The 24906-nt window shown below is 35.7% G+C and overlaps 2 protein-coding genes across 4 annotated transcripts; both read right to left on the bottom strand.

Moving 5' to 3' along the window:
* On the bottom strand, positions 501-6364 carry LOC18788617 (protein IQ-DOMAIN 14). 3 transcript variants are annotated; one of them, XM_020566706.1, is made up of 7 exons: positions 6002-6364; positions 5798-5878; positions 4900-4997; positions 4005-4415; positions 3127-3366; positions 1917-2048; positions 501-1459 (listed from the first exon to the last, which is right to left on the bottom strand). In XM_020566706.1, exons 3-7 carry the CDS (start codon positions 4972-4974, stop codon positions 704-706), a joined length of 1614 nt encoding a protein of 537 aa, XP_020422295.1. In that variant the 5' UTR covers positions 4975-4997; positions 5798-5878; positions 6002-6364; the 3' UTR covers positions 501-703. The 3 variants fall into 3 exon arrangements, with proteins under 3 accessions (XP_020422295.1, XP_020422292.1, XP_007222397.1); XM_020566703.1 differs by lacking the exon at positions 5798-5878 and having other exon boundaries at positions 6002-6363; XM_007222335.2 differs by lacking the exon at positions 5798-5878 and having other exon boundaries at positions 4909-4997; positions 6002-6362.
* On the bottom strand, positions 12570-15105 carry LOC18788524. The gene is made up of 2 exons (XM_020561180.1): positions 14854-15105; positions 12570-13361 (listed from the first exon to the last, which is right to left on the bottom strand). The coding sequence occupies exons 1-2, from the start codon at positions 14880-14882 to the stop codon at positions 12734-12736; spliced, it is 657 nt and encodes a 218-aa protein (XP_020416769.1). The 5' UTR covers positions 14883-15105; the 3' UTR covers positions 12570-12733.

Below are 24906 nucleotides of genomic sequence, written 5' to 3'. Positions count from 1 at the left end.
TATATTTGTTACAATATTGAACTCAACTTATATATCAATTTAACTGTGTTTTTATAATAATGTGAGATTGAGGTGAACTTAGAATGGTAAGGGGCAAGATAACATGGTGTGGGGTATGGGGTGTGGAGTGTGGGGTGTAAAGTTGATGAATTTTTTTTGTTTTTTTTTTATGCTAGATGTCTATTTAAGGGTAGTTTAGGAAAATAGTGGAGTTTTCTTAGGAATTGTGAAATTTTGAATTAAAAGTTGGAGTGAATTTAGAATATGGGGTGAAAAGAGAGAAGTATAGGATTTAAATAGAAAAACTCAATTGAAACCAAGGAACCTTAATAATAAAAGTGGTAAATCACAAGGACAAAGTGACTTTTTGCCTTAAATGAGAGATATTGTCACAATTAGATATATTACGAGACGCGGGGTAGAGAGGATCTGAAGTGTTTGCCCTCGTCTTGCTATTACGTAGAGAGTCATAGGATACTGAAGCAAAGCCAGACAAGAAAAAACAAAATAAAATTGTCATGATATCAAAACCCAAATTCCGTTGCATCAAATAATATCCAAACCATAATCAGTTCCTATATATAATATATTTATTATACATCACTATTTTGCAACTCAAAGCTATCACCATACAAATCAATCAAGGAAAATAAACACCACAGTAGGGGATAGAAGAAAAGGTTAAAAAGTACAGGAAAATAAATCACACAAATCTATTAAATGGCCTCCTTCCAACTCCTGCAGGCATAGAAACCGTGGAATCTATGCTCAAATTTCCTAGAGATTGCGGGGGCTGGTTCTTGTCTAAAATCCTTTGAGAGCTGGAATCCTTATTATTAGAGAAAAAAGAAGCTTTGTTCCACTTGAAAGACCCAATGCCTTGTGTCAAAGGGAAGGAGAGCCTTCTTTTGGACTCACTGCTTGGAGTCCCCACAAATCTCTCCCTAGGATTACTACCAGCTCGCGCTTTGGCTTTGGCTGACATGGTTGGAGCCATGTAGTTGGGAACCGAGAACGGGGGGCAGCTTGTGAGGCTATCATCATCCTTCAGTGGAAAACCAAAAGGGGATTCAGCTCCACCAGCTGGTGGTCGTCTTGTGTACTTTGATAGCCCCAAGCTGTTTGCTTGTGGAGTACTACTCATATTAATCGGAGGCGGGGTTCCTGCTTGTTTTAGTGTTGTCAGATTTATGGTTGATTTTGAGGATTTTGGCGTGTCCAGATTGTTATCAAATAAAAAGGGATGTTGCCTCTGACTGCTTGCTTGTGGCACCGGGCTTGGCTTCATTTCTGAATGTGATCTCGGAGGAGTAAGTTGAAAGTTCTTCAATGCATTGGTTTCTGTAGGAGGGTCTTTTTGGGGGAGCTGACGTTCCAACCAGTTCCACCACCATGGGAATCCCCCAGACCGGATATCAGCTATAGGTGTTTGACCTGATTTAGGAGTAGCTTTCAACAGCTGTTTTTGGCGCACACAAAAAATAAGAAAACCATCAATTGCAATAATCTGCTTTAATTTCTCATTCTAGTATATACTATATACCATCATGTGCAAGGAACAAATTGTATACCCATTAAAATACTATTAGGGGGCGGGTTAAACCTTGTTCAATAGGGAAATCTTAATCATAAAAATAAATATGATATAAAGTTACATACTTCAAAGGTGAAAGTTCTTCTAAATTGTCAGAGTATTTTTGTATACTCCAAATTTCTACCTATGTCGTTATTAATATTGCATCTGTTAGTTTTCTTAAGTCTAACATTTTACACAAAAGATCATAGTTATCAGATTCGTACTTGAAATTTGATACCATAGAAAATTGAAATTTAACATAAAAATGAAGATTTCTCTTTTCTATCTGAACACAAAGTGAAGACGGGCAGCTCATGAATTACTAGTGGAGAAAGAATACCTGGTGGGAGTATGCATAGGCCATTGCTCTTTCTCTTTTAACAACTGCCTCAACCTTCTTCTGCAACCTTGCCTCCACTTCCTCCTTAGTTAGCAAACTATCATCCCATTCATCATTATTGCCTGTCTCAGACTACATCACAGTGCATCCGATTGTTAGGATTGCTTATTTTTATAGTAGTTGTTAGGATTATTACTTAATTTTAAAGATAAGTCATAATTATTTGACAGACATAACAGCAAAGAGTATTTTTCCTCTGTTTTCTTTAGTAGAAAAGGTAGAGTAGTCTTCTTTTCCACTTCAGAAAGTTAGAATGATGTTGGTCCAAATGTGTCATAGTTCAAAAGGCGATTTCACTTATCTATCTAGAGAACTAATGCAGCCTAAAGAAGTAATATTGGTTCATAATGTGAGATTAATATACACTGTTGGCCCATTCCCTAACAGCTTAAGATTTTGGGGCCAGTGACTGTCTAACATGGTATCAGAGATGTGAGAGAGGGTGTAAGGTTGATATACATTTCCCCTTTCCCTAATAGGTTAAGCTTTCGGAAACAATTGTTGTCTAGCACACAATTCATGAAAGTCAGAACGTACTGAAATAGAATTCACCATTGCAGGGTTCAGAGACCCAAACTCATTAAATAGAATAACACAAATAACAAGTCATAGAAGATTCAAGAAGCCTATAACAATCAACACAGTAACCAATGAGCTGACTTCATCTTTTCGAAATATAACCACAAAGAAGAGTTTTCTTTGAACTGAGAGCTATATCAATGTGCATTGCTTGATACACATGTTTGGCTCATTTCCCATAAACTCTTCCAGGAACTTAGCTATTGTTCTTTGTGATAATAGCTTGTATTTTGTATTTTATGTTCTAAGTACACGGGTAAGGTCCACATTTGTCACAAATTAGTGGCTATACCCACAAAAGAGGAAGTGTTAATGTGTGGGTGTGTGTCTGTGTAGCATTACGTGATCCTCTTGATATATTTTTAGGCCACTTTATACCTAGCTAACAGCTTAAACTTTGGAACAACCAAACTACATCAAGAAGGAAACCCATAATGGATTTGTATAGCAACTAATTTTCAAACAGCATAACCAAACGTTTGAATAAATCCTATGCCTCCTATCCTGGGGTCAAATGGTGAATCCTTAAACAGATAGGAATGGAATCAAAAACAGATGAATGGGAACTTACTGCCTGGCTCAAGGTCCATTTGCCAAAGGTGCTTTCCACTTCCTTATCATTCTTGTATTGACCTTGATGTTTTGCTTGATTTTCTAACATCTGGATCCTGCGTGACTGAATTTGAGACTGAACCCGCACCAAGAGTTGCATGTATTTCATGGCATTCAATGTCTGGCGCTTCACATTTTGTCCTCTCACCACTCCTTGAAGCCTCACTAGACCCTTTAGAGCTCTAAAGCTTCTCCTCGCCTGCACAACAAGTACCACATTATCTCGTCTGGGTTGAAGTTTTTTCATGAATATAGAGTATGTTCATTAAACAGGGCCCCACACAGTTCCTAACTTGTAGTTACCGACACCTAGGGTATCAAAGCCTTTTGAAGAACTCCTTTTGAATGAGATCTAGTTCAGTAATTCAGATAGACAAAATGCAACTAAAATTTGCAACTCTGCTGTAAGATGATGTACATTCGGAATAAATTATCATTGTGTAAGATAGACAAAAAGAAACAGACCAGACAAATGCCTACCCCTGCATACCCTTTTGCACACCAATTACTTTGAACTGTTATTGTGCTTCTAAAGAATAACTATGCACATAAAATTTGCAACTGTATGATATACAGTCAGCAAACGAAACACAAGATTCTAGACAGGACCTTATATTATACCAACAGCTGCGTTTTGTGAAAACTGGAAAATCTACAGCTTTTACCTAACAAATTCTCCAAAACTCAACCTTTTGCTTTTCAGATGATAGGGCATATATTTGCATTGAATTCTATTTTCCAGTATTGAATTCTACTCTCACATTTTCTAGTCTTGTCGTTGCACATCTCTAGACATCCCCCACCCTTCAATGCTAACAATGGGAAGTATGAGCTTACCATATAACCTCTATAAGCTGCTTGGATTTTAGTAGCTGAAGCATGGTGGTTCCTTAGAGTTGGTTCAGGTCTGTATCTAATCTCCTTATGATGATGAAGAATCCTAGGAGATGGAGCTCTTGGGGAAGGAGCTCTTGGAGAAGGAGCCCTTGGAGAAGCAGCCCTTGGTGAGCCAACCCTTGGGGAAGGATCCCTGGGTGAAGCAACTCTAGGAGGCACAAAAGGCGGTGTCCTTGGTTGCTCATCGGGGGTAGGAGGCCTAAAATTTACTCTTTGCTGCTCCCTTTCAAAATCCCCAAAAATTTTCTCAATGCTGCTTGGTTCCCTGAACAGGGGAATGAATGAATTGGTCTCTCCATGCTTTAGTTTCCCAAGCCCCTTCTTTTCTTTTGTGTTTTTCTTCTCTGAACCCTGCAATATGATTAATAATGAGAATTAGTTTGAACTAGCAAGTGTTTTGCATGTTTTTAAAGCAAATTGAACCTTTGTGCTCCAACAAAAACTAACCATGCAGTGCGGAAATTTAAGTAAAATGCATACCACTCCCATAATATTAAAATTTCTTTTTGTTTCCGACATAGGATAAACTCAACTGAACATATGATTGTAAAACTAAGCAGAGGTTCTTTAGTATGAATTTATGATTGTTAATCACCATATACGACAAACCATCATAGTTTATACGAAAACACCGCACCTTCATTTAAGCCAGCAATGGAATCTAGTGTGGGGTACATAAAAGTTTAAATTTTGGGAAAAATATTTCATATAGATCAAAATTAAAACAAAAGGTTAACCTTTGAATCATCTGCTTATTTGAGAAGTCCAAACAAATTGTGAAATAATTCAACAAAACTCCATTTGAAACAGAAAAACTAAGCCACTATTGTCTAACATTGACTACCTTCTCCTTGGAATGCGGTGAAAAAACCCTCTTTATGGCAGAAAACCAACTCCCTTTCTTTCCCATGTTCCTAGCATTACTGTTTCTACCTGAAAGGGAAATGAAAGAGCAATTCAGGATTTGCAGGTGCTTGCAAGTTGCATTTTCCCATTTACCAATCAAACATGCTTGACTTAAAAAAGAATTGAACGCATGTGTCACACAAACCATCTCTCTTATTTTCATAGACATTTGTTTACGCTTAATGTCCCCGCAAATTAATAATTAAGACATAAATAATTATCGAAATCAACCATCAGTTCGTCTCCATAACATTCATCAACTTAAAATGAAAAAATATTAAAAGATGAACCTTGCTAGATCGATCGGCAACACTCTCTATCTCAGATTGCTAACTCCCAAAGCAAAAGAAGATTACATCCAAGTGTAGACATTAGAATAAGAAGGCAGGCCTGACTATGGTGCTTCCAAAAGGCCTCTCAGTTTCCCGGTTAAAAATAATATACGAGCGTATTTAATCTCCAAATAAAAATATGAGAACAAAGTAGAGTTGTATGGTTAAACACCCATGAAAGGTCATTATTGTGCATTTAATCAGTTCATCGCCAAATTTGTAGTAGGGATATAATACTGAAGAAAGAAAAAAAGACACCAAAATCCACCCCAATAAAAAACAAGATGACCAAAACACAAACCAAAGAAGACCTAGAATATATATATATATATATATATAACTTTTTCTTTTTTTTTCAGGCACACACACAGAGACCGGAGAGAGAGGAGCTACAAGTAAAGTATCGAGACAAGACAATAATTCTCAAAGAACCAACATCTGACAAACAAGAACTCAAGAGGGATCCCAAGAACAAAGAATTCATAGGAAAATTACCTCAGAAAAACAGGACAATTGCTCTGACAGTAAGGCTTTTTTTTAGCTCCCGAGAGAAAGAAGCTTCCATTTATTTTCGTTCTTAAAATTAAATTCCTCAAAATTCAGATCATTTATATCTCCAAGAAATTTAACAGAAACCCAAAAAGTTGAATAAATAAAGATAATTAAACTGATAATAAACTGAGATAATTTAATTTGTACCTTATAAGACCAACCCAGCTTCCAAAGACCCTAGAAAAAGCTGCTACAAGCAAAAGGAAAGAGCAAGCAGGAGGAGAGAAGGGCTTCTCTTTCTATTTGGCTCTAGCCTCCCTCGCCTTTGTTATACCACATGCTTCTTTTCCACCTAGCTTTTTACATAAAATTGTTGCTAATGACCTTCTTTCTCTGTTTCCTTTGTTTCTCACTCTACAACTTTGAATCTGGTTCTTGCTTGTATGAATTTACCTTTCCTTCTTTCCCACCTTTCTCCTTTTGTGGGATTTATAATTTTCTTTTACTATGTTTCTTGGTCATGATGATGAGAAGAGAGAGAGAGAGAGAGAGAGAGAGAGAGAGAAAGAGACAGAGAGAGAGAGGGACAGAGAGAGGTTGGCTACTTTCTCACTCAATGTGGCCAACTTCAACTAACTTTACTTGAATGGGAAGACTATTTGTGCAGCAGCTATCTTCCCACTTATTACACGTTTGGGTACTTGAGTTTGGTACTCTGTTTTTATCTTCTTATTTTAGTTTTTGGCCTTAATTAATTATATATTTATCATCTTCCACTTAATAGCATTTGTAGAAATTCCCCCACTAAAATATTTTTTTTTAATTAATATTATTTGTATCATATTTACGAATCACTTTTTAAAAAAATTACAGTTCCTAACATATATATGTACCTTTTTTTTTTTCCTTTGGTGTTCAATATGCATATATTTTGCTAGAATGTGGCTTTGAGTTATCCATCATTGCACATGTTTTTTCTACCATGGAAAATCTGCCTATCTCAAACTCCTTGAAACATCAAATCGAGAACCTTAGCCTCGCCTTAAAGAAAGCATTAATGAATAAACTGAGCTGTTAAGCCAAAATAATGGGGAATATTTTGTTTGGTGGAGACAGAACCCAGTTGCTCATATGTGCATCTGCCAATTATTTACCCAAGTTGAAATTAGAAAGACTTGCAACCTGCCCACATATCATGCAATGTCTAATATTAGAAGGAATTGGGTTGGTTGAATCTGAAGAAGTTAGTAAGTTAGAAGTAGCTGTAGAGGTACGATTTGGAAACCCATGTCAAGGAGCTCTACACTGTTCAAACTGCGCTGCAATTTTGGATTGCAAGACAATGTCTATCTATTCACAACTAATCACCAATTTTTTAAAAAAATTACAGTGCGATACTGGAATACAGCCACTCGATATAATTTTTCAATGTGTTAAAAATATAAGTGGGGTACAAGGTTTAGATTTTCCACTTTTTAAGGTATACTAGTATTTGATATATATACTTTATTTCATAGAGAGTCAATAAATATAAAGTAAAAAAAATTAATAATGGTTATACTTATGAATACGTGTCAAGTATTAAGAAGAGTGGTGAGAATACACTTTGTGTTCAAGTAGTGAGTAAAAATATTTCATATCTTATAACACGTGAACGATTACATTAAATAAAGTTTCTAAAAGTAATTTTTCTTTTTCTTTTTAGTGATAGATGGGGGTTCAACGCCCCAACACAACAAAGAAAGTTAAACAACAAGAATCAAACGGGATCTAGCGATTCCCGATCATCAAGAAGGATGTTTCCCATCCAGGTAGAGGTCTCATCGAGTATGCAACTTCCCAAAGCTAAGTTATAACTCCAATTAGCAAGTGCATCTGCAGCATAATTCATTTCTTTATTTTTATTTATTCCCTAAATTCCATTGTTTGACCTGGTCTTAATTAAACTCAAAACGCAAAGTAGAAATTAGAAAGAAAAAAAAAATTTATTTATTTTACAATATAATATATATACCAGGTGTTTTAAGCAATTTCAAGTTTGACGGCTGTGAACTTGTGGCACCCCTTCTTAATGCCACGCCTTCCTTAAATTTGAAGTGTACAAAGCAATAGCATTAGCAGAAGCACGGTGGCCACTTGCTAGCATTGTGAATGAGGCAAAAGATAAAGAACAATAATAGGACATTGGTGGATGTGGACCCAACTACACTTGACAGACCATGTGATCTCAGCCTTCCAGTTGGGCGGACATGATTGTGTTTCAAAACTTTGTAGTTAAATACAAGTCACAAACATTTTATTAGATAAAGCTTTGTTCTGTTTTCTTGTGTATAATAATAAGTTAGAGAAAGCAATAATTATTCCGTAGTATTTTTTATTCTTCTTAAAAAAACATAAAACATGAAAATACAAGGTGTTAGTTGGGCTGGCACATGTGACAAGTCTTTGTGTGCTCCTAAATATGGGTTTAGGTTCAAGTCTCCATAAAACCCGTGTGTGTGAGTTTCTCACATCTCCTTATTAACAAAATTAAGAGAGCAATATTGTATTTATTCATCTAAATTAAATAATAAATAACCAAAAGAAATATTCTAAGTGTATAAATTAATTTTGTTACCTAGGGCAACTATATTGTTCAACAAACCTGAGATGGTGAAGCATAAAGCGTCAAGATGCCATAAATGAATGAGGCCAGCCACTTCAGCTAATGTTTGGTGCGCTGAATTTTCATCAGTAAAAGGGTGAAATAGTTAAGCTACCATAGAACCACACTTGCTTATTCATCAAATAACTCAAAACTGCTTTTATTTAACAAATTATGTTAAAACACATCTACTTCATTTTAAAGAGACAAATACGGAAATAATAATAATAATAATAATAATAATAATAATAATAACAATAATAATAATAAGACTTCGTGTCTAAAAAATTCTATATACATGTAAGAATAACATAATTTAAAAATATTTATATACATAAAAAATAAAATGAAGAAAAACCTATTGACGCGTGTGTCCACATACTAATCAATGAAAGTACTTATGTCTTAATATATAAATAGGAGAATTATATCAAATTGGGAGCAAGTCAACTGAAAAATTTGTTGAAGCCTAATAAGAATGCAAATAAAGATATGGAGGATAGTGCATATATGTCTAGAATGTTTACTAATGAAAATAAGAATTTTAAGTCAATTTTTCATAAGCTGGTTTCCCTTTTAACATGGTGGTGGTACAGTCGTGTACAAAAATTTCCCCTTAATTAAGCTTGAGTTAAAATATAATCAATAAAAGGAACTTGTAACTCAAGTAGTTAAAAACAATTACTGTATTTTAACACTTTTTTTAATTACAAAAAGAGGTGCCATACACGTATACCTGAGTCAATGTCTATTTTTTCAAGAAAAATTAAGTCTGACGGTTAAGATTAAATTGTGGTCGTTGTCAGATTGTAAATAGAGTGTAATAAAAATTCGTTTAATGACATGATTACAGAAGAGAAAATTGAAGCAGATAATTAAAAGTATATATGGTGGTTGGCAAAGATGAGGAAAAAAAATAAGTGATGGGTCATATTACGTTTGTATGGAGTTGACATTAGTAGTGTCATAGAACAACCTAACTCGCCTGAAAAGGCATAAGTGAGATACAGATTAGATAACCACTATCCTTGCTTTGTAAGTTTTTATATATATATTTGTTTTAGAGTGGCTTATAAGCAAACCAATGATTTTCTTTGATGTGGCCGTAAGTTAGCTATCAGCTGGGGTTTCTACAACCTTTGTCTATGTTCCAACTGTCAAGTAGGTGGAAGTTAATAATAAAAAGTAAATTTATGTCTCTTTGCAAAATGTTACCATTTTTAAGCGATATTTGAAGAGAATGAATGATTTGATATAGAGGTAAAAATTCTTTAACCAATTAAGATACTTAATGGAATAAATATATGTTTTTATTAACTGCTTTCTATAGTGAAGGGACTCGTCGTAGAAAGTAGTAAATAATTATATTTAATGTGAAAAACAGAAGGACTTCTTAGATGCATGTCCAATTTTGTTAAAATATAATGGATGCAAGACATCAATATTAACTCCTGAATAGAAGTCCTTCAAGCCAACGTGTAGATAGATAAGCAATTGATTTGTCTTTCCTTTTCAACATATTTACTTCCAGTACCATTAAATAGAAAAGGAAAACAAACAACAATCATGCTCATTCCCAACCTCTACAGATTTCTTGCATCAGTAATACCTGGTGGAAAACACCCCTACCTGTCGCCTAGGTAGCATTACCATAGTAAGCTTAAAACGTGAAAAAATATCCTTGCAAGAATTGCTCTTAGAAGAAAGACTTGAACTTGGAAAAAAGTACCCAAAAAGCCAAAAACAAGTGAAACAAATAGAAAGACTTGCACAGATTAATCTATAGCTCTGTTGCCTATATACATACGCCATGATCGAAAAAGTTGCGATTTTTCCAACCACAAGGCTCAAAAGCCTATCATGAGAAAAGGGTCGTCATAAACACCTACAAGGCATTTTCATATTATACCTATAACAAGTGTTATCTACCCATAAAAATTCCAATATAAAATATATACCTAGGGCTGGGGATGAGTCATATTATACCAATAGCACAGGTGTATCTCATTATACATGTCGAATAGGTAGCTAATTCATATTATACCTATATCATGGACAGCGGACACAAAAATTTTTTAACGGATGTGCAATATTGACTAGGTATGAAAAATGGTTTTTCGAAATAATCATTTTCTCAAGATAATTTTTGGCGGCTTTTATTCCTTACACATCAAATAAGAAAACTTGATTTTATGGGATTTTAGTATGAAGTATATATTGACATAATGAGCTATCATTTTTAGCCTAAATCATATTTTGCACTCAAACCGAATTTTCATATTTTGATTTGGTGGGAATTTGATTTTCTAGTATTTTTATTTGAATCCAAATGGAGGGTACTTCCTTATTTACATTGTAAACTAAAGACATTTACCCTTTTACTTTTATTTATTTTTATATTACTCCATTTACGTAAATGTTGAAAATGGAAATAAGGTAATCTGTACACCAGTTGAGCAAAAGGGTAATTTGAAGCACCTACAATGGTTTTTCCAGCGAGGGGAGGTGCATCTGCACCTCCTTGCGCCTTACTAGGTCCACCAGTGACCATGGATGAGTTATATATTGTACCTATGCAGAGAATGAATGATTTGATATAGAGGTAAAAACTCTTAACCAATTAAAATACTTCGCAAAATAAATATATGTTTTTATTAATTGCTTTCTACAGTGAAGAGACTCGTGTAGAAAGGAGTTAATCAATTATAGATGATCTAATCTACAAGTGCATAAATAATTATACTTAATGTGAAAAATAAAAGAACTTCTAAGATGTAGGTCCAATTTTGTTAAGATATAATGGATGCAAGACATCAATATTAACTCCTCAATAGAAGTCCTTCAAGCCAGCGTGTGGATAGATAAGCAATTGATTTGTCTTTCCTTTTAACATATTTACTTCCAGTATCATTAAATAGAAAAGGAAAACAAAGCAACACATCCCAGCAATCATGGCGACTCCTACAAATCATGCTCATTCCCAAGCTCTACAGATTTCTTGCATCAGTAATGGAGTTTTTTTAGTATACAAATGATAAGAACCTGGTGGAAAACACCTACCTATCGCCTTGGTAGCATTACCATAGTAAGCTTAAAACATCATAAATGTTCTTGCAAGAATTGCTCTCAGAAGAAAGACTTGAACTTGGAAAAAAGTAACCAAAAAGCCAAAAACAAGTGAACACACAGAGAAATACTTGCACCAGATTAATCTATAGCCTATAGCTCTGTTGCCTATACACATATGCCATGATTGAAAAAGTTACAATTTTTCCAACCACAAGGCTCAGAAGCCTCTCATGAGAAAAGGGTTGTCATAAACACCTACCTGGCATTTCATAATATACCTATAACAAGTGTTTTCTACCCATAGAAATACCTATATAAAATATATACCTAACGCCGAGGATGAGTCATATTATACCAATAGCACAGGTGTATCTCATTATACCTGTCGAATAGGTAGCTGATTCATATCATATTGTACCTATATCATCATGTTGATTAGGTAGCTCATATTATAACTGTACAACAGATAATTCATATGTACCAATACGACATATAAGTCAATAAGGTAAAGATAGGATGAGATACTTGTCGAATAGGTAGCTGAGAGAAGCAAGAAATCAGTAGATTGGGATGGAAGAAGCATGATTGTAGGTAAAAACGTGATTTTTGTGATATGTCTGTTGTATTTGCCTTTTCTATTCAATGCCAAACATTGTAAATGACTAATTATTATGACATAAATAACTATTACCCGATTCAAGTCATAAGGGGCATCATTGGAACAAAAAATAATTTTATAAATTAAAAACTAAAAAGATTACATCAGATAATATTAAAAAAGGAATGTAATCATATGTGGCAAAAGAGTAAAGGACTTGGATCAAAGTCACCAAATTTAATGATTAAACCTAACTCCTTAATGCGAATTTGGATCTATATCAACTTTTCTAAAAACAAAATTCCCACATAATTTATTTCATTCAGTTACAGTTAAAAATTATAAAAAAAAAACAAAAACAAAAATGGCACTCTGAAATGGAATGTGTCTCGTACAAAAAAATGCAATAGTTCCACCATTCTGTCAATCAGTTGCATATATATAATTATATACAACAACAAAAATTGAATCATTCGTTAGCATTTAGAATTTAGAGACCATAATATTTCCCATAAAACTTGTACACCAACCAATAATGCTACACCATCAAAAAATATTTAATTTTATGGGAAAGATATACCAGAGAGAGGAAAGCTGAAAATTATTTTAGGGAAAAGCTGAAAATTAATTAATCCTCCTCAGCCAAAACCATTCTACAAAGAGGACTAGGCCCAAGCCTCTTCCTCCTCATCACACTTCTTCTCCTTATGACTTCCATTTGATTTCTCCTTCTAACCTGCATCATTGCTTCTTCTTCCACCACAAACCTTCTCATCAAAACGTCGTCGGTCAGCGACTTTCCCCGAAACACTCTTCTAATTCCTGGATGATCAGTGCTAAGCCGTGCTTGCGCAATGCTGGCACTAGAAGTAGTTGTTGTGCCCAATGGCTTGGAATAGGACCCCATTCTTGGGTAGCTATTGCTTCTTCTTGGGGGAAGCTCAGCCCTAAAAACCTCATTGTAGGAAGATATTGGTGCACAAAGACACACCCTTGTAAATGACGTGGCAACCTTTAGAGAGGTACATTTTCTCAGTTTGTGCCTAACATTATTGGAATTGGAATTGGAGTTGGAATTTGGTGCAGGAAAATTATTAGGGTTTGTGCCGGGACTGCTTTTGGCATTGACTAGGGTTTTCCATAGCGTGGAATTTGCTGCTGGAACTTGTGTGGACTTTGAATTGTTATTGTTGATGCTTCTCCATAGACTGCCCATGCCCATCTCTCTTGCTCTTTGATACCAAGGCTTATTATTCCTAAGCAAAAACAAGTGCATGTCAACAATAATGACGTCATGGCTCTGCTTCTGCTTTTCTACATGCTTCAAGAAATCACAAGGATAATAATTACGCACAAATGGAGCCAATGTGATGTACATATTTTGAAGAAGATTGGTTGAACGTGGATTCTAATTTCCTCTTGAAGACTACTACTTCATTTAATTTATACCCAATTTAATTCTAATGTTGTCGAAGACAACTGCCCATTTGCTAAGTTTGGGGGTTTTTTCAAAGATGAAATTGCTAAGTCTGGATTGAAAGTTGAAACCTACTTATCTTTGACATATTCAGCGAGCATTGATTGTCTTAATATGTTTATAGATTTAACGAATTGAACCAGAGGAGTCACTTATTTGTCGTAACAGATAAGTACAAGGGCTAAGTAAAAGTCTTAAAATTTCAAAGGTCAAATCTTAGACTCTCTAAGCATTACGAATTTACCTGGCCTTGGTCAAGCATTACGAATATACTCAATTATTATGGGAAGGAAGATTCGAACGTGGGTGTAAGGAGGACGGATCCATTACTTTCGCTAACTGACTTAACCAACGTCTGCAGTTATATTGTTATATAACCAATTTGCCACCATTAATAATTAATAGTATGAAGTCTATTGGTCATACTTCTTAGCGTTTTCTTTTTTGCATATTTCTAGATATAACTGAAAAGCAAACAAATTTTGTTTACAATACCCCCCCCATAAACAAATTTTGTTTACAATACCCCACAAATTAAACATGTGAAATAAAATAAATACATATCAAAATGGGAAATGAATTTTCCATTTTCGACCCCATAGAGAAAGACATGGAAATTGGTTTTCCATGAATTCATTTCAACGAACCAAACACCTCCTAATGACAAAACAGATATTTTACATTTTTATTGACGAAAAAGGATGATTGTGTTAAATATAGCATATTATATTTAAGGGGTTTTGTTTTGAACACCACACCATTGTGGGCTCCTGGCAAGTTATTGGGTTTTGAATTAGTACAGCCCAAACCCAACAAGGCCTAAGTCCAAGGCAAATCATCTACTGGGCCTAAAGATCAAAGCAGTACTGAACTTTTCTCTCTTCTTTTTTCTCTCTCTTCTTTTTTTTTTTTTTTTGGTTTGGTTACCACATTTCTAAGAGAAGACTGGAATTTCATGAGAGAAGGTGTTCTTAAGCTTGACAATGATCTCAAACTTACAGGAAAGCCTGTCACAACATAATCTTAGCTGGCTTTAATAATCTCAAACTTAGCGGCCGGTTGATATAAATAAGGGAGCAATTTAACCCACCAAATATGTATATATATATATATATATATATATATATATATATATTCTGAACTCAATATTGAATTGTTCCATATATGCAAGTATATAGAATGATGGGATATATATATATTGTGTAAAGTAAATATAATTGAACACACAGAGAGAGAGAGAGAGAGAGAGTGTGTGTGTTAGTTTTGCATACCTTGCTTGTGACTTCTTTGGATCTTGCATGAACAAATCCAGGTGAAGTATGAGTAGGACGAGAAGAGAGGTGAAGAAAGAGGAGGAGGAAGTTTCATTTGGGTTGAGAGGAATGAGAAGCCTTTTGCTGCAACTTCTGACTCAAAGATGGGGATGGGGTTGGCAATGTGCTTCTTTTCTTTTTCTCCATTCTTTATTTATTACAATTTACAACCCAACCCCCCCTCTTTTTCTTTGGCACTTGGCATGCGCGATTCCTCTTCATTTTCACAGAGAGAATAAAACAGAGCAAGAGAGAGAGAGTTTCAAAATTCAAAGGCAAAGTCATTGTTGCTTTTTGTTGCAATTACCAAAGTGCCCTTGACAACTTTTGAGCAAACAACTTCTATCAAACTACTTGCTTTCTAAGCAGAGGCTAGTTAGCACAATTGGTCGGGGCAGTCAATTCGTCGTATTTTATCCAAGTTGGAGTCTTCTTTTTAGTAAATTAAATTAATTTAAACTATCACTTATAAAAAAATAAAAATAAAAAATGAAATACCCTTGCTTTCTATGGCATAGAATAGAAAAGTATCTATCTACCTAAACGCTGGTCAGTCATCATGGTTACTTGCTAATATCTATGATTGTTAGCATGGAGGATAGTTAGAGCATTAATATGTTTAAACATGCCTGGCCTGCCTTTGTGACACATGAATCATAGAGGATCAAAGCATACCTCTTCTGGCATGCCTCATGCTTTCAGGTTAATGTATATGCATCACTCAACCCTACCAAAAACCTTTTGATATTATTAAATTATTAATTACTTTACATGTTATTAATTACTATAGTTGGAGCTCATAATTACTTTAGATATTGTTAATTAGTATAGTTGGAGCTCATAATGGTACTATGCAATTGGTATTTTATTTTTTCAAAGAAAATCCTCAACTGAATCCTAATTTTAATTGTATATATATCTCTCTTTTTTTTCCCTCAAAAAAAAAATTTGTATGTCTGTTTAGAGAGAGAGAGAGAGAGAGAGAGAGAGCAAAATGATCCAATGTGAGGGGCATACTTTTATTATCCAGAGTGTTGATAAATAATTTGCCAATGGATGGCATCATGATTCATTTGTGGGTGGTGTTATATCCAGAACCCAAAAGCTGCTGCATAGAGAAAAAGACATGATGATTGGGGATGTTGGATTTGGGATTTGCCCCCATTTGATTACTATTAAATCCTCTGTTAATATCAATGTTCGATGAATTTTAGGGAGAAAAATTGTTCATCTGTGTCACTCGGATAGCTCCAACCTACTTTTACAGAACTGAGGTTTTTTTTTTCTTATTTTTATATTTTTAATACATATGGTATTAGAAAGAGGGAATCGAACCAAAAATCTCGGGTACATGAATAAATACTTTTAACTATTTGAGTTATAAGCCCTTACTATAAAGTTGGGTTCAATATTTGTAAATTGCAATCCTATTCCTAACTCGTACACATGACATATATGTGTTCATACTTCATATTCTCATGACAATACTTGAGTAGTATATTTTTAGAGCTCGAAATCAGCACTCTTGAGGTTTTTAGTATGAACTCTGTAGGCAAAAGAGTAAATAATTTGAGAAATGCTTTTTTCTGGGGTCAAAAGTGTCCAGGGTGGTTTCAATCATCTTTTGCTTTTGTACATTCATGATGCAGACCACGGAAATCATTTTGTCCACTTTGGAGTTTGGACTGGAATGAAGAGCTTACTATAAAAGGGGAAATGGACAGTGGTCATACGGTGATGGAATTTGCTGAATTTAAGGTCAAAATATGTGTAACGACCAAACAATATTAATGCTGCATAGACACATACATTAACTAGTATCCAGGTAGTGAGATCTGAATCTATGGTTGCTCGAATTGAATTGGAAAATTTTAATTAAATTGGACTACGGTCTTGTTCGATACGTACTAGGATTCGCCAAATTAAATTGGACAAATGTCTTGTCCGATGTTTACTAGAACTTACCTACTTAAATTGTACAATAATATTGTGTCTTATAAGTTTTATTTTTTTATTTTTGGTCAGAAGTGGATTTCATTAAAAACCTACAAAATGGTATAACAATACACCAAAAAGTGAGACCCAACCAACTGAGCTCAACAACAAAGCAAAAATGCCAGAGGCCCAAATAAAATGCAAAAGAACCAACAAGAAGTTAAAAACCTAGAAGGCATTAAGCCCACACAAGCCCAAACCAAGGCCAAGAAAGCTAACAAACCCTAACCAAAATTCAACAGAGCCGCCGCCTGAGACAACATCACCAGGACAAGTTGAGGGGAAGAGCTGCTACACCCAAGGGGCACAAAACGAAAAGATCGCATGACCCACAGATCCACCCAAATACCTTAAAATCTCACATATTACAAAGACACAAACAAGTAAAAAGAAGCCAGCCACAAGAAGATCATCACCTCCCAAATCAAACCTGACAAAGCACCAGAACAAACACAAAAACCAAACAAATATCAACACAGTAGAAGGAGGTGGTGTAGGCACCCAAGAAAGAGCAAAAGCTCGAACTCTACACATCTTCAAAGTTGTGCCCGAGAAACCACGTTTTCGGCTAGCCGAAGCAACCACAAGGTGAAGTCAGATCAAAAAGGAGGAGAAAATTTTGGTGGGAAGGTCCAAGACCATAGAGAAGGGATTTGAATGGAGTGTGTGAGGGAGATAAGATGAAATGGATGGAGGAGGGGACAACTGAATACAAGGGATGAGAAATAAGGGGGGATCTGGGTAAATAAAGGAAACCGAAGGCATAAAGCCTTAAGAGTTCAAGTAGAGCTTGAGCAAAACACCCACAAAAGGGGAGAACAACACACCCATAGAAGGGGAGAGCAGAACACCCACAAAAGGGGAAAGCAAAAACACCCATAAAGAAGGGGAGAAAACAGGCCACAAATCTCCACAAGGAGATCCACAAGCAGTAGGAAGCAGGCTAGAGAAGAGAAACCAGAGGAAATGGGAGGAGGATAAGTTTTATTTTGTGTCTCCCAAGAAGTTTGTGCTCATTAGGAAATGCAAGAAAACTGGGCACATGGATTGGCTCTGTTTTGGAAGTTGAAATCGTTGAAGAAGTGGGTTTTAGAGGATTTTTAAGAATGCACATTGACATTGATGCATCAAAACCTCTTCCCCCGGGGTTTATCTATGTCTTGTCAAGTTAAGGTGCGAAGGAAAATTCAGCTGAGTTATGAAGGCTTAAAAGACTTTTACATAAGATGTGGTAGATTGGGACACTCCAGAGACTGCCTTTTGAATCCTAATCCAAGATTGGAGATGGATGGTTTGAATTATGATGATGGAATGTGAGCTCCACCGATTTCGAAAAGGTCCACCTTCCTCTTTAAACCAAAAATGAGTAGCGAATTAACTGGAGTTTTTGAACAAAACCACTGGAGGCATAGGCTGGAGAAAGAGGACGGCGACCTCTTTGTATTTTCTGACGAGGATTGCAATCGGAAAAGCAATGGTCCTGACTCAGTCAACTTGCCAATTAATGAGACAACTGACACCTCTGCCCTCTCCCAAAAGACAGGCTCCATGCTTCGTGTGTCACTTGCTATGTCTCATACCTATGCCTCGTCTCAATTTGCCTCAGTGGTTCTTGGGACAAACATTGCTGCCAATCCTAAGAATGGAGCGACACAATCAAGATATATTAGTATGTGGGACCCCGAAAGTGTTGGCACTCATTATAGAAATGGGTATCTTAGACTTGCTATCGGGGGGCTCTCTCTTAATCACAATTGGTTTGACCCGGATACTATTCCTCTGTGGACTTAACAAGGCCACTTGTGTAGCAATATTGGAGGATTCGAGGAACTCAAGCCATCAGGCCTATTCTGGCCCCTCTCCCCCACTCAATAAGCCCATTATTGAGGAGATGTGCGATTTGAAGGAAACTGGCCCAATTGAAGATGACCAAGTGTACGAGGCACTTGTGATGAAAGGTAAAAAGAAACTCATTAGTGAAGGTAGTGAAGGAAACTTATATATCTTTTCTTGGAAACAAATTTAGCCACAACATATAATATATAAACATTTATAATGGTAGATTAATTATGCTTATTCTAGTTGAGCTAAGCCTTTTTCATTTTAACTTAAGTATCTTATGATCTAATCTCTTTGAGCACAAAATAGTAGAGAAAGGATAAGATTTTACTCTTGAAGACTATTTCTTGGACAAGCCAAGAATGAACACCTTTGTTGGAAAAAGGCACTACTACAAAAAGCGAAAAAGACGACCAGAAAACAACGACGGTCTAAGTGAAAACCGTCGTGGTTTTTAAAAAGACGACGGTTCTAAAAACACCGTCGTGTAATACCACCTTAGACAACTAAAAATGGAGATTCAAATGGCCGTTCAAAAACAACGACGTACCTAATTAAACAACCGACGTCTATTTGAAACAGATTTCCGCAGTGTAAAATCAAAGCAAACAAAGAACGGCAGAAGTTATGAATAGACCGACGTAGAAAGTAAAGACGACGATTTCAATAAAAGCCGCCGTTTTTACTCATAAAATAACACGACGAGGTTTTCGTATAAGACGCCGTATAATTACAAACAAATCCACGGCTTTAAAATACAAAATAATCTTAACAGATGACACAGATTTGCAATCAAAGAGACAATTTTTTGGAAGTTGATCAACGTCGTTGCAAATTTGCAATCAGAGAGACAATTTTCAACGACGGTTATATTATACCTAACGACGTTTAAAAACAAATCAACGTCGCTCAACAAATATATTACGTTGTCTTAGTCTTACTTAAGACGACGAAAAACGACGACAGTAGTACAAAAACAGTCGTTGTTTTTATATTCTTATTTTATTTAAATCTGTCGTGTTAGTTAAAAACGACGGCATAACAAAAAACCGTCGTTTTGTTTCAAACTGAATTAATTTAAAATTTCTTCAGGAAAGCAAAATCTATTTATAATTTCCTCGGGTTAGTAATATTGCGTCGTGTTAGTTTACAAATTCTAGAACATTAATTTCCCTCATTTTAAATTTCCTCGGGAAAGAAAAATCTATTTATCACGCTTTGTAATTGAAAACTAAAACTGAAAGAATTCTGGAAAAAAAACTCTATTTATAATTTAAAAATAAAATCCACGTCGGTTGTATTACACTTAACGACGTTTAACAAAATAATCTACGTCGGTAATTATAAATCTACCGCCATCTTACCTTAATATAGACGACGAGAAAAGCATTGACAATGTCTTCATCATATCTCCCAGCAACTACTGATTCGATTGCTCATGCTTTAGAGGCCATCTGAAGCCATTTCTATTCTTTATCGCATTCTTGAAACCCATCTTCTTCTTCTGAAGCTCTACGGATAAAGGAAGAGGCTATCACAAATCTGACGGATCTTCTTAGTCAAAAAAATCAAGCAGAGGATCAGGCACATCTGATCTTCAGATTTCCCTGAGAAGCGAACTTTCCTTCGACAGCGAGTGGAGGCCAGGCTTGCATCTCTTTTGATGGAAAGCAAGGAGTATTCAGAAGCACTAAGTGTCCTATCAGACTTGATCAAGGAAGTGAGAAGGCTAGTTGACAAGCTTCTTCTTGTCAACTAGCCTAAATGTAAGCTCAATTTCTCTTTGAGAAAGACATCCAAATTATTGTCTTTGAGATGTGAGAGACAGTGTCTCTGAGAGAGGAAGAACTTGGAACCCTAAATGTAAACCGCGAAAATGAATGAAAGCGACAAATTTATAGAATAAATTTTTAAAACCAACGGCGGTCCTTACCAAAAAACCGCCGTTTAAATTGTAAAATCAACGTCGGTATTACTGACGTATATTACAGAACTCCACGTCGGTACATTAATAATCACGACGTCTTAAATAATCTACCATGACGCGAGTTATTACTTATGTACTTTAATTTTTGAGTTTACTACGACGGTACCTACAACACTACTGTCGTATTTATTTACCACGTCCGAAGTTAAATTTACCGTCGTATTTTGTACTTTATACGTCGTAGTTATATGTAACCGCCGTATTATTTTTTTGAAATGGTTTTATATGTAAGCAACTTTTCGTCTACTTGACTTACACATTCGTTGTTTTTATATTCTTATTTTATTTAAATCTGTCATCCAAAAAAGAAACTTTACATATTGCAGAATATTAATTTCCTTCGTTTTAAATTTCCTCCGGAAAAAAAACTCTATTTATAACGCACTGTAATTGAAAAATAAACTGAAAGGTCACGGGAAAAAAAATTCTATTCATAATTTAAAAATTAAAATCCACGTCGGTTATATTAAACCTAACGACGTTAAATGAAATGATTCCACGTCGAACGAAAAATATTGCGTCGTGTTAGTTAAAAACGACGTAGTTAAATGTAACCGCCGTATTATTTTTTTGAAATGGTTTTATATGTAAGCAACTTTTCGACTTACACATGCACTGTTTCCAAACCCGATTAAAAATTTCAATCTCCCAGAGAAACCTTTTCGTCTTTTTTCCTTGTCAGAGCATTGTCAGAGTTTCTCATCGTCTTCCTCTCGTCTTCTTCGTCGTCTCTGAACTTAAACATCGATCATCTTCCTCTTGCTTTCATTGCACGCAAAAGGTAAGCTTTCATTTTCACTATTTTGGTTACTGTTTTGCATGCTCATACGTTTTTTGTTTGAAAAATCTTTTTACCTTTTTTCTGGCCAAAATCATTTTACTTCTTTCCAAGTTTGATAAAATATACAGACAAAGAGGGAAAGTTTCCAACTTTGAAGACAACTACCTCAACTAAATAAGACGACGGTAGACCACGACGGTTCGTCAGTTGTTCTAGCGTCGTCTGAAAATTGACAAAGTTGTTTTTAAAATAATAGTCTTTTTTTATATGCTTGTTTAATTGCAGGTTTGATTTCTCTGAACAATGGTTTTTGTTTTTCCCTTATTTGATAAAATATAAAGAAAAAGAAACTAGGGTTGGTATCTAATATAGACGACAAAATATCTTATTGTTTTACGTCGTGTGAATGTTAATACCACGACGGTGTATTACTATTGACGTCGTATGAACATAAATACCACGACGTTATATAAATAATAGTTTTACCACGACGGTGTATTACTATTGACGTCGTGTGAACATATATACCACGACGTTATATAAATAATAGTTTTAAACATTTATTACGTCTGAGATTATTTCATTGCGTCGTCTAAAATCATATCATACGTCGTTTGTGTTCTTAATGTTTTCCTGAAATATTTTCACTTGCAGTTTTGTCTGTTAAAATGGTTTCTCAACAACAAACTAAGGATTCTGGCTCCAAGAAGCTTGGAATGGTAGCTCCTCAAGACAAGTCTTCGAAGGAGATGAAGTCTTCGAAGAAGATGAAGTTTGCTTCATCATCTGCTGAGACAGAACCAACCAGCCAGACAACAATCTCTGATGATTCAAAGACTGGTCGAGGTATGAGCACAATGCCTCGTGTTGTGAAGAGAAAGCTTCAGAAACTGAGGCCAATTGTTGAGTACAATAAAAGGGGGAAAGGTGTTGGCCAAGCACATATTGAGATGCAGTCGTATATTGGTGTGTTGGCACGCTCCAGGATCCCACTTGTGGACAAGAAATGGTCCCAAATCCCCAAGGATATAAAGGAGCAGATTTGGGAAGCAGTTGACATGGCTTTTGTCGTAGGCCAAGGGGGCAAGACCTCTGTTTTAGCTTCTGCTGCCAAGAAATGGAAGGATTTCAAGTCTACACTAACGAGGCATTATATCCTTCCATACACCAATGACAGGGAGAAATTAAGCCAACCCCCTGAAACATATAAATTCATAGAGAAAGCACAATGGGATGCCTTTGTAGCTTCAAGGCTATCCAAAGATTTTGAGTCTGTGCATTCTCAACATGCACAGATTAGGGAGAAACTCGAGTACAATCATCGATTGTCTCGAAAAGGATATGCTGGATTGGAGGATCAATTGGAGGAAACCATGCCTGGGGTAGAAATTGATCGATCTACCTTATGGAAGAGAGCTAGACAGGACAAACATGGTAACATCCCTGATCCAAAGGTGGCAGAGAAAGCAAAATTAATTGTAAGCCTACTATCACTCTGTTTTAAATTTTTATTAAACTGTGAATTATTCTTATTACGTCGTATGTTAAATAGGAATCACTACTATGTTTTCTGTAATTATAGCATAAGACGTCGGTGGTTCATTTTCGCGTCGTGTGAATGATATTACCACGTCGAAACTTTTTTAAAAACGTCGTTAGCGGTCTAAATAGGAATCACTACTCTGTTTTCTTTAATTATAGCATAAGACGTCGGTTGTTTATTCATTTCGTCGTTTTAAATAAATAACCACGTCGGTATAACTACCGTCGTGATAAGTTATAATAACGTCGGTTTATACGTTATTGCGTCGTGTGAAATTATATAATACGTCGTTTGTACATAAATAACCGTCGTGTGTTTTTTTGTTTATCTTTGTTTTAGGATGAATTGCAGAAACAAGTCTCGGAAGGCAAAGTCAGAGTAGATGGCAGCAATGATGTGCTGACCATGGCTTTGGGCCCCGAGCATCCAGGCAGAGTGAGGGGAGTTGGTGCTGGTGTTTCCCCAAGGCAATATTTCAATTTGCCCAAACCACAGAGGGTGAGCTTTGACGACCGTTTGAAGGACAGTTTAAGAGTTCTCCTTCAAGAAGAGACTAAAAAGATGGAGGCTAAGGCAAGGGAAGAGGCCTTAAGGATGGAGGCTAGGACAAAACAATTGGTAGAGGCTGAGAGGGAGCATTTCCTGAGTCAGCTTTCCCAATTAATTCCCACTTTTGATCCAAGCATGCTTAAACCAAGAATTAGCCAAAGCCCCAAAAATCCAATGTCTGACAAAGCTAGCTGCTCTGGAGGTGATGTGAGATCCCTACATTTGGAGGATGATACTGCCAAAATGGGGAAACATCAGCCAGATGAAGAGAAGGAAGAAGAAAAAAGAGATGAAGAGTAGGAAGAAGAAAAGGAGAAAGAAGATGAAGAAAAGCATGACGACAAGGTATGTTCACATAACTTTGCCTTTTTTATTTGTTTTTCAAAATTTCAGACGTCGATATTTTTATTTAATCCGTCGTTTGTTTACAACTTAGACGGCGGAATTTTTTTAAGACGTAATAAAATATTTAAACGACGGTTTTTGCACCGTCGTTTAAATGGTTTCAGACGACGCTTTATTAATAAAACCGTCGTCTTTATTGAATTACCACGACAGTTTTTTCACCGTCGTTTAAATCCTTTTAAGACGACGTTTTATTCCTTAAACCGTCGTCTTTATTGAATTACCACGTCATTTTTTTTATTTCTTTAAACAGGTTATTGAAGTTGGTGCTTATTCAAATATGGAGGCGCCATCTTCTTTAAAAACCCTTTGTCGTTTTGTGGAAACGACACTCCTGCCTGAGGATAAGACACTCCAATTTACAATTGATAAGGAGGTGTTTGGTGGTGAGCGCGATACCTTCCTCCTGCCTGAAGATATTACACAATTTGCAGGCATGGAAGAAATTGGAGCTACTGTATTGGCTGTATATATGAGGTTTGTATTTCTAAGATAATAACTCGTTGGTTTATATATTGCGTCGTCTTAACTAACTAACCACATCGTCTTAACTAACTACCGTCGTGATAAATATATTATAACGTCCTTATCTATTTCAGTACGTCGTGTGAAATATTATAATACGTCGTTTTTTTATACATAACCGTCGTGTTTGTTTTTGCTGACTTGTTTATATTATTTTATGTATTTAGGTACTTACACGATGTTTTGAAACAAGCCAATATGTGCAGCATGGTTGGCTTTATTGACCCTGCTACAGTTAGTGCCAACTCTGGCACAATAACTGAAAGATCACGACTGGTAGCAGCTCGACTTCAGAAGACAGACGGTGAACAGCTTTTCATGATGCCTTACAATCCAGGGTTAGTCTCCTTAGGATTTTGTTTTTATGATTTTCAATAAATGACAGCT

This window comes from Prunus persica, chromosome G1 (genome assembly GCF_000346465.2).
Source record: "Prunus persica cultivar Lovell chromosome G1, Prunus_persica_NCBIv2, whole genome shotgun sequence".
Classification (NCBI taxonomy): domain Eukaryota; kingdom Viridiplantae; phylum Streptophyta; class Magnoliopsida; order Rosales; family Rosaceae; genus Prunus; species Prunus persica.
This window is presented reverse-complemented; position numbering and strand designations above follow the sequence as displayed.

Bases quoted from the DNA above. Each gene is read 5' to 3' on its own strand.
- LOC18788617 (XM_020566706.1), bottom strand. From the start codon at position 4,974: ATGGGAAAGAAAGGGAGTTGGTTTTCTGCCATAAAGAGGGTTTTTTCA. The intron at 4,416-4,899 runs GTTAGACAATAG...ATCATATTGCAG, and splicing joins CCAAGGAGAAGGTAGTCAAT to GGTTCAGAGAAGAAAAACAC. The intron at 3,367-4,004 runs GTAAGCTCATAC...CTTGTTGTGCAG, and splicing joins CAGCTTATAGAGGTTATATG to GCGAGGAGAAGCTTTAGAGC.
- LOC18788524 (XM_020561180.1), bottom strand. From the start codon at position 14,882: ATGCAAGATCCAAAGAAGTCACAAGCAAG. The intron at 13,362-14,853 runs GTATGCAAAACT...GTTTTTGCTTAG, and splicing joins CCAAAGAAGTCACAAGCAAG to GAATAATAAGCCTTGGTATC.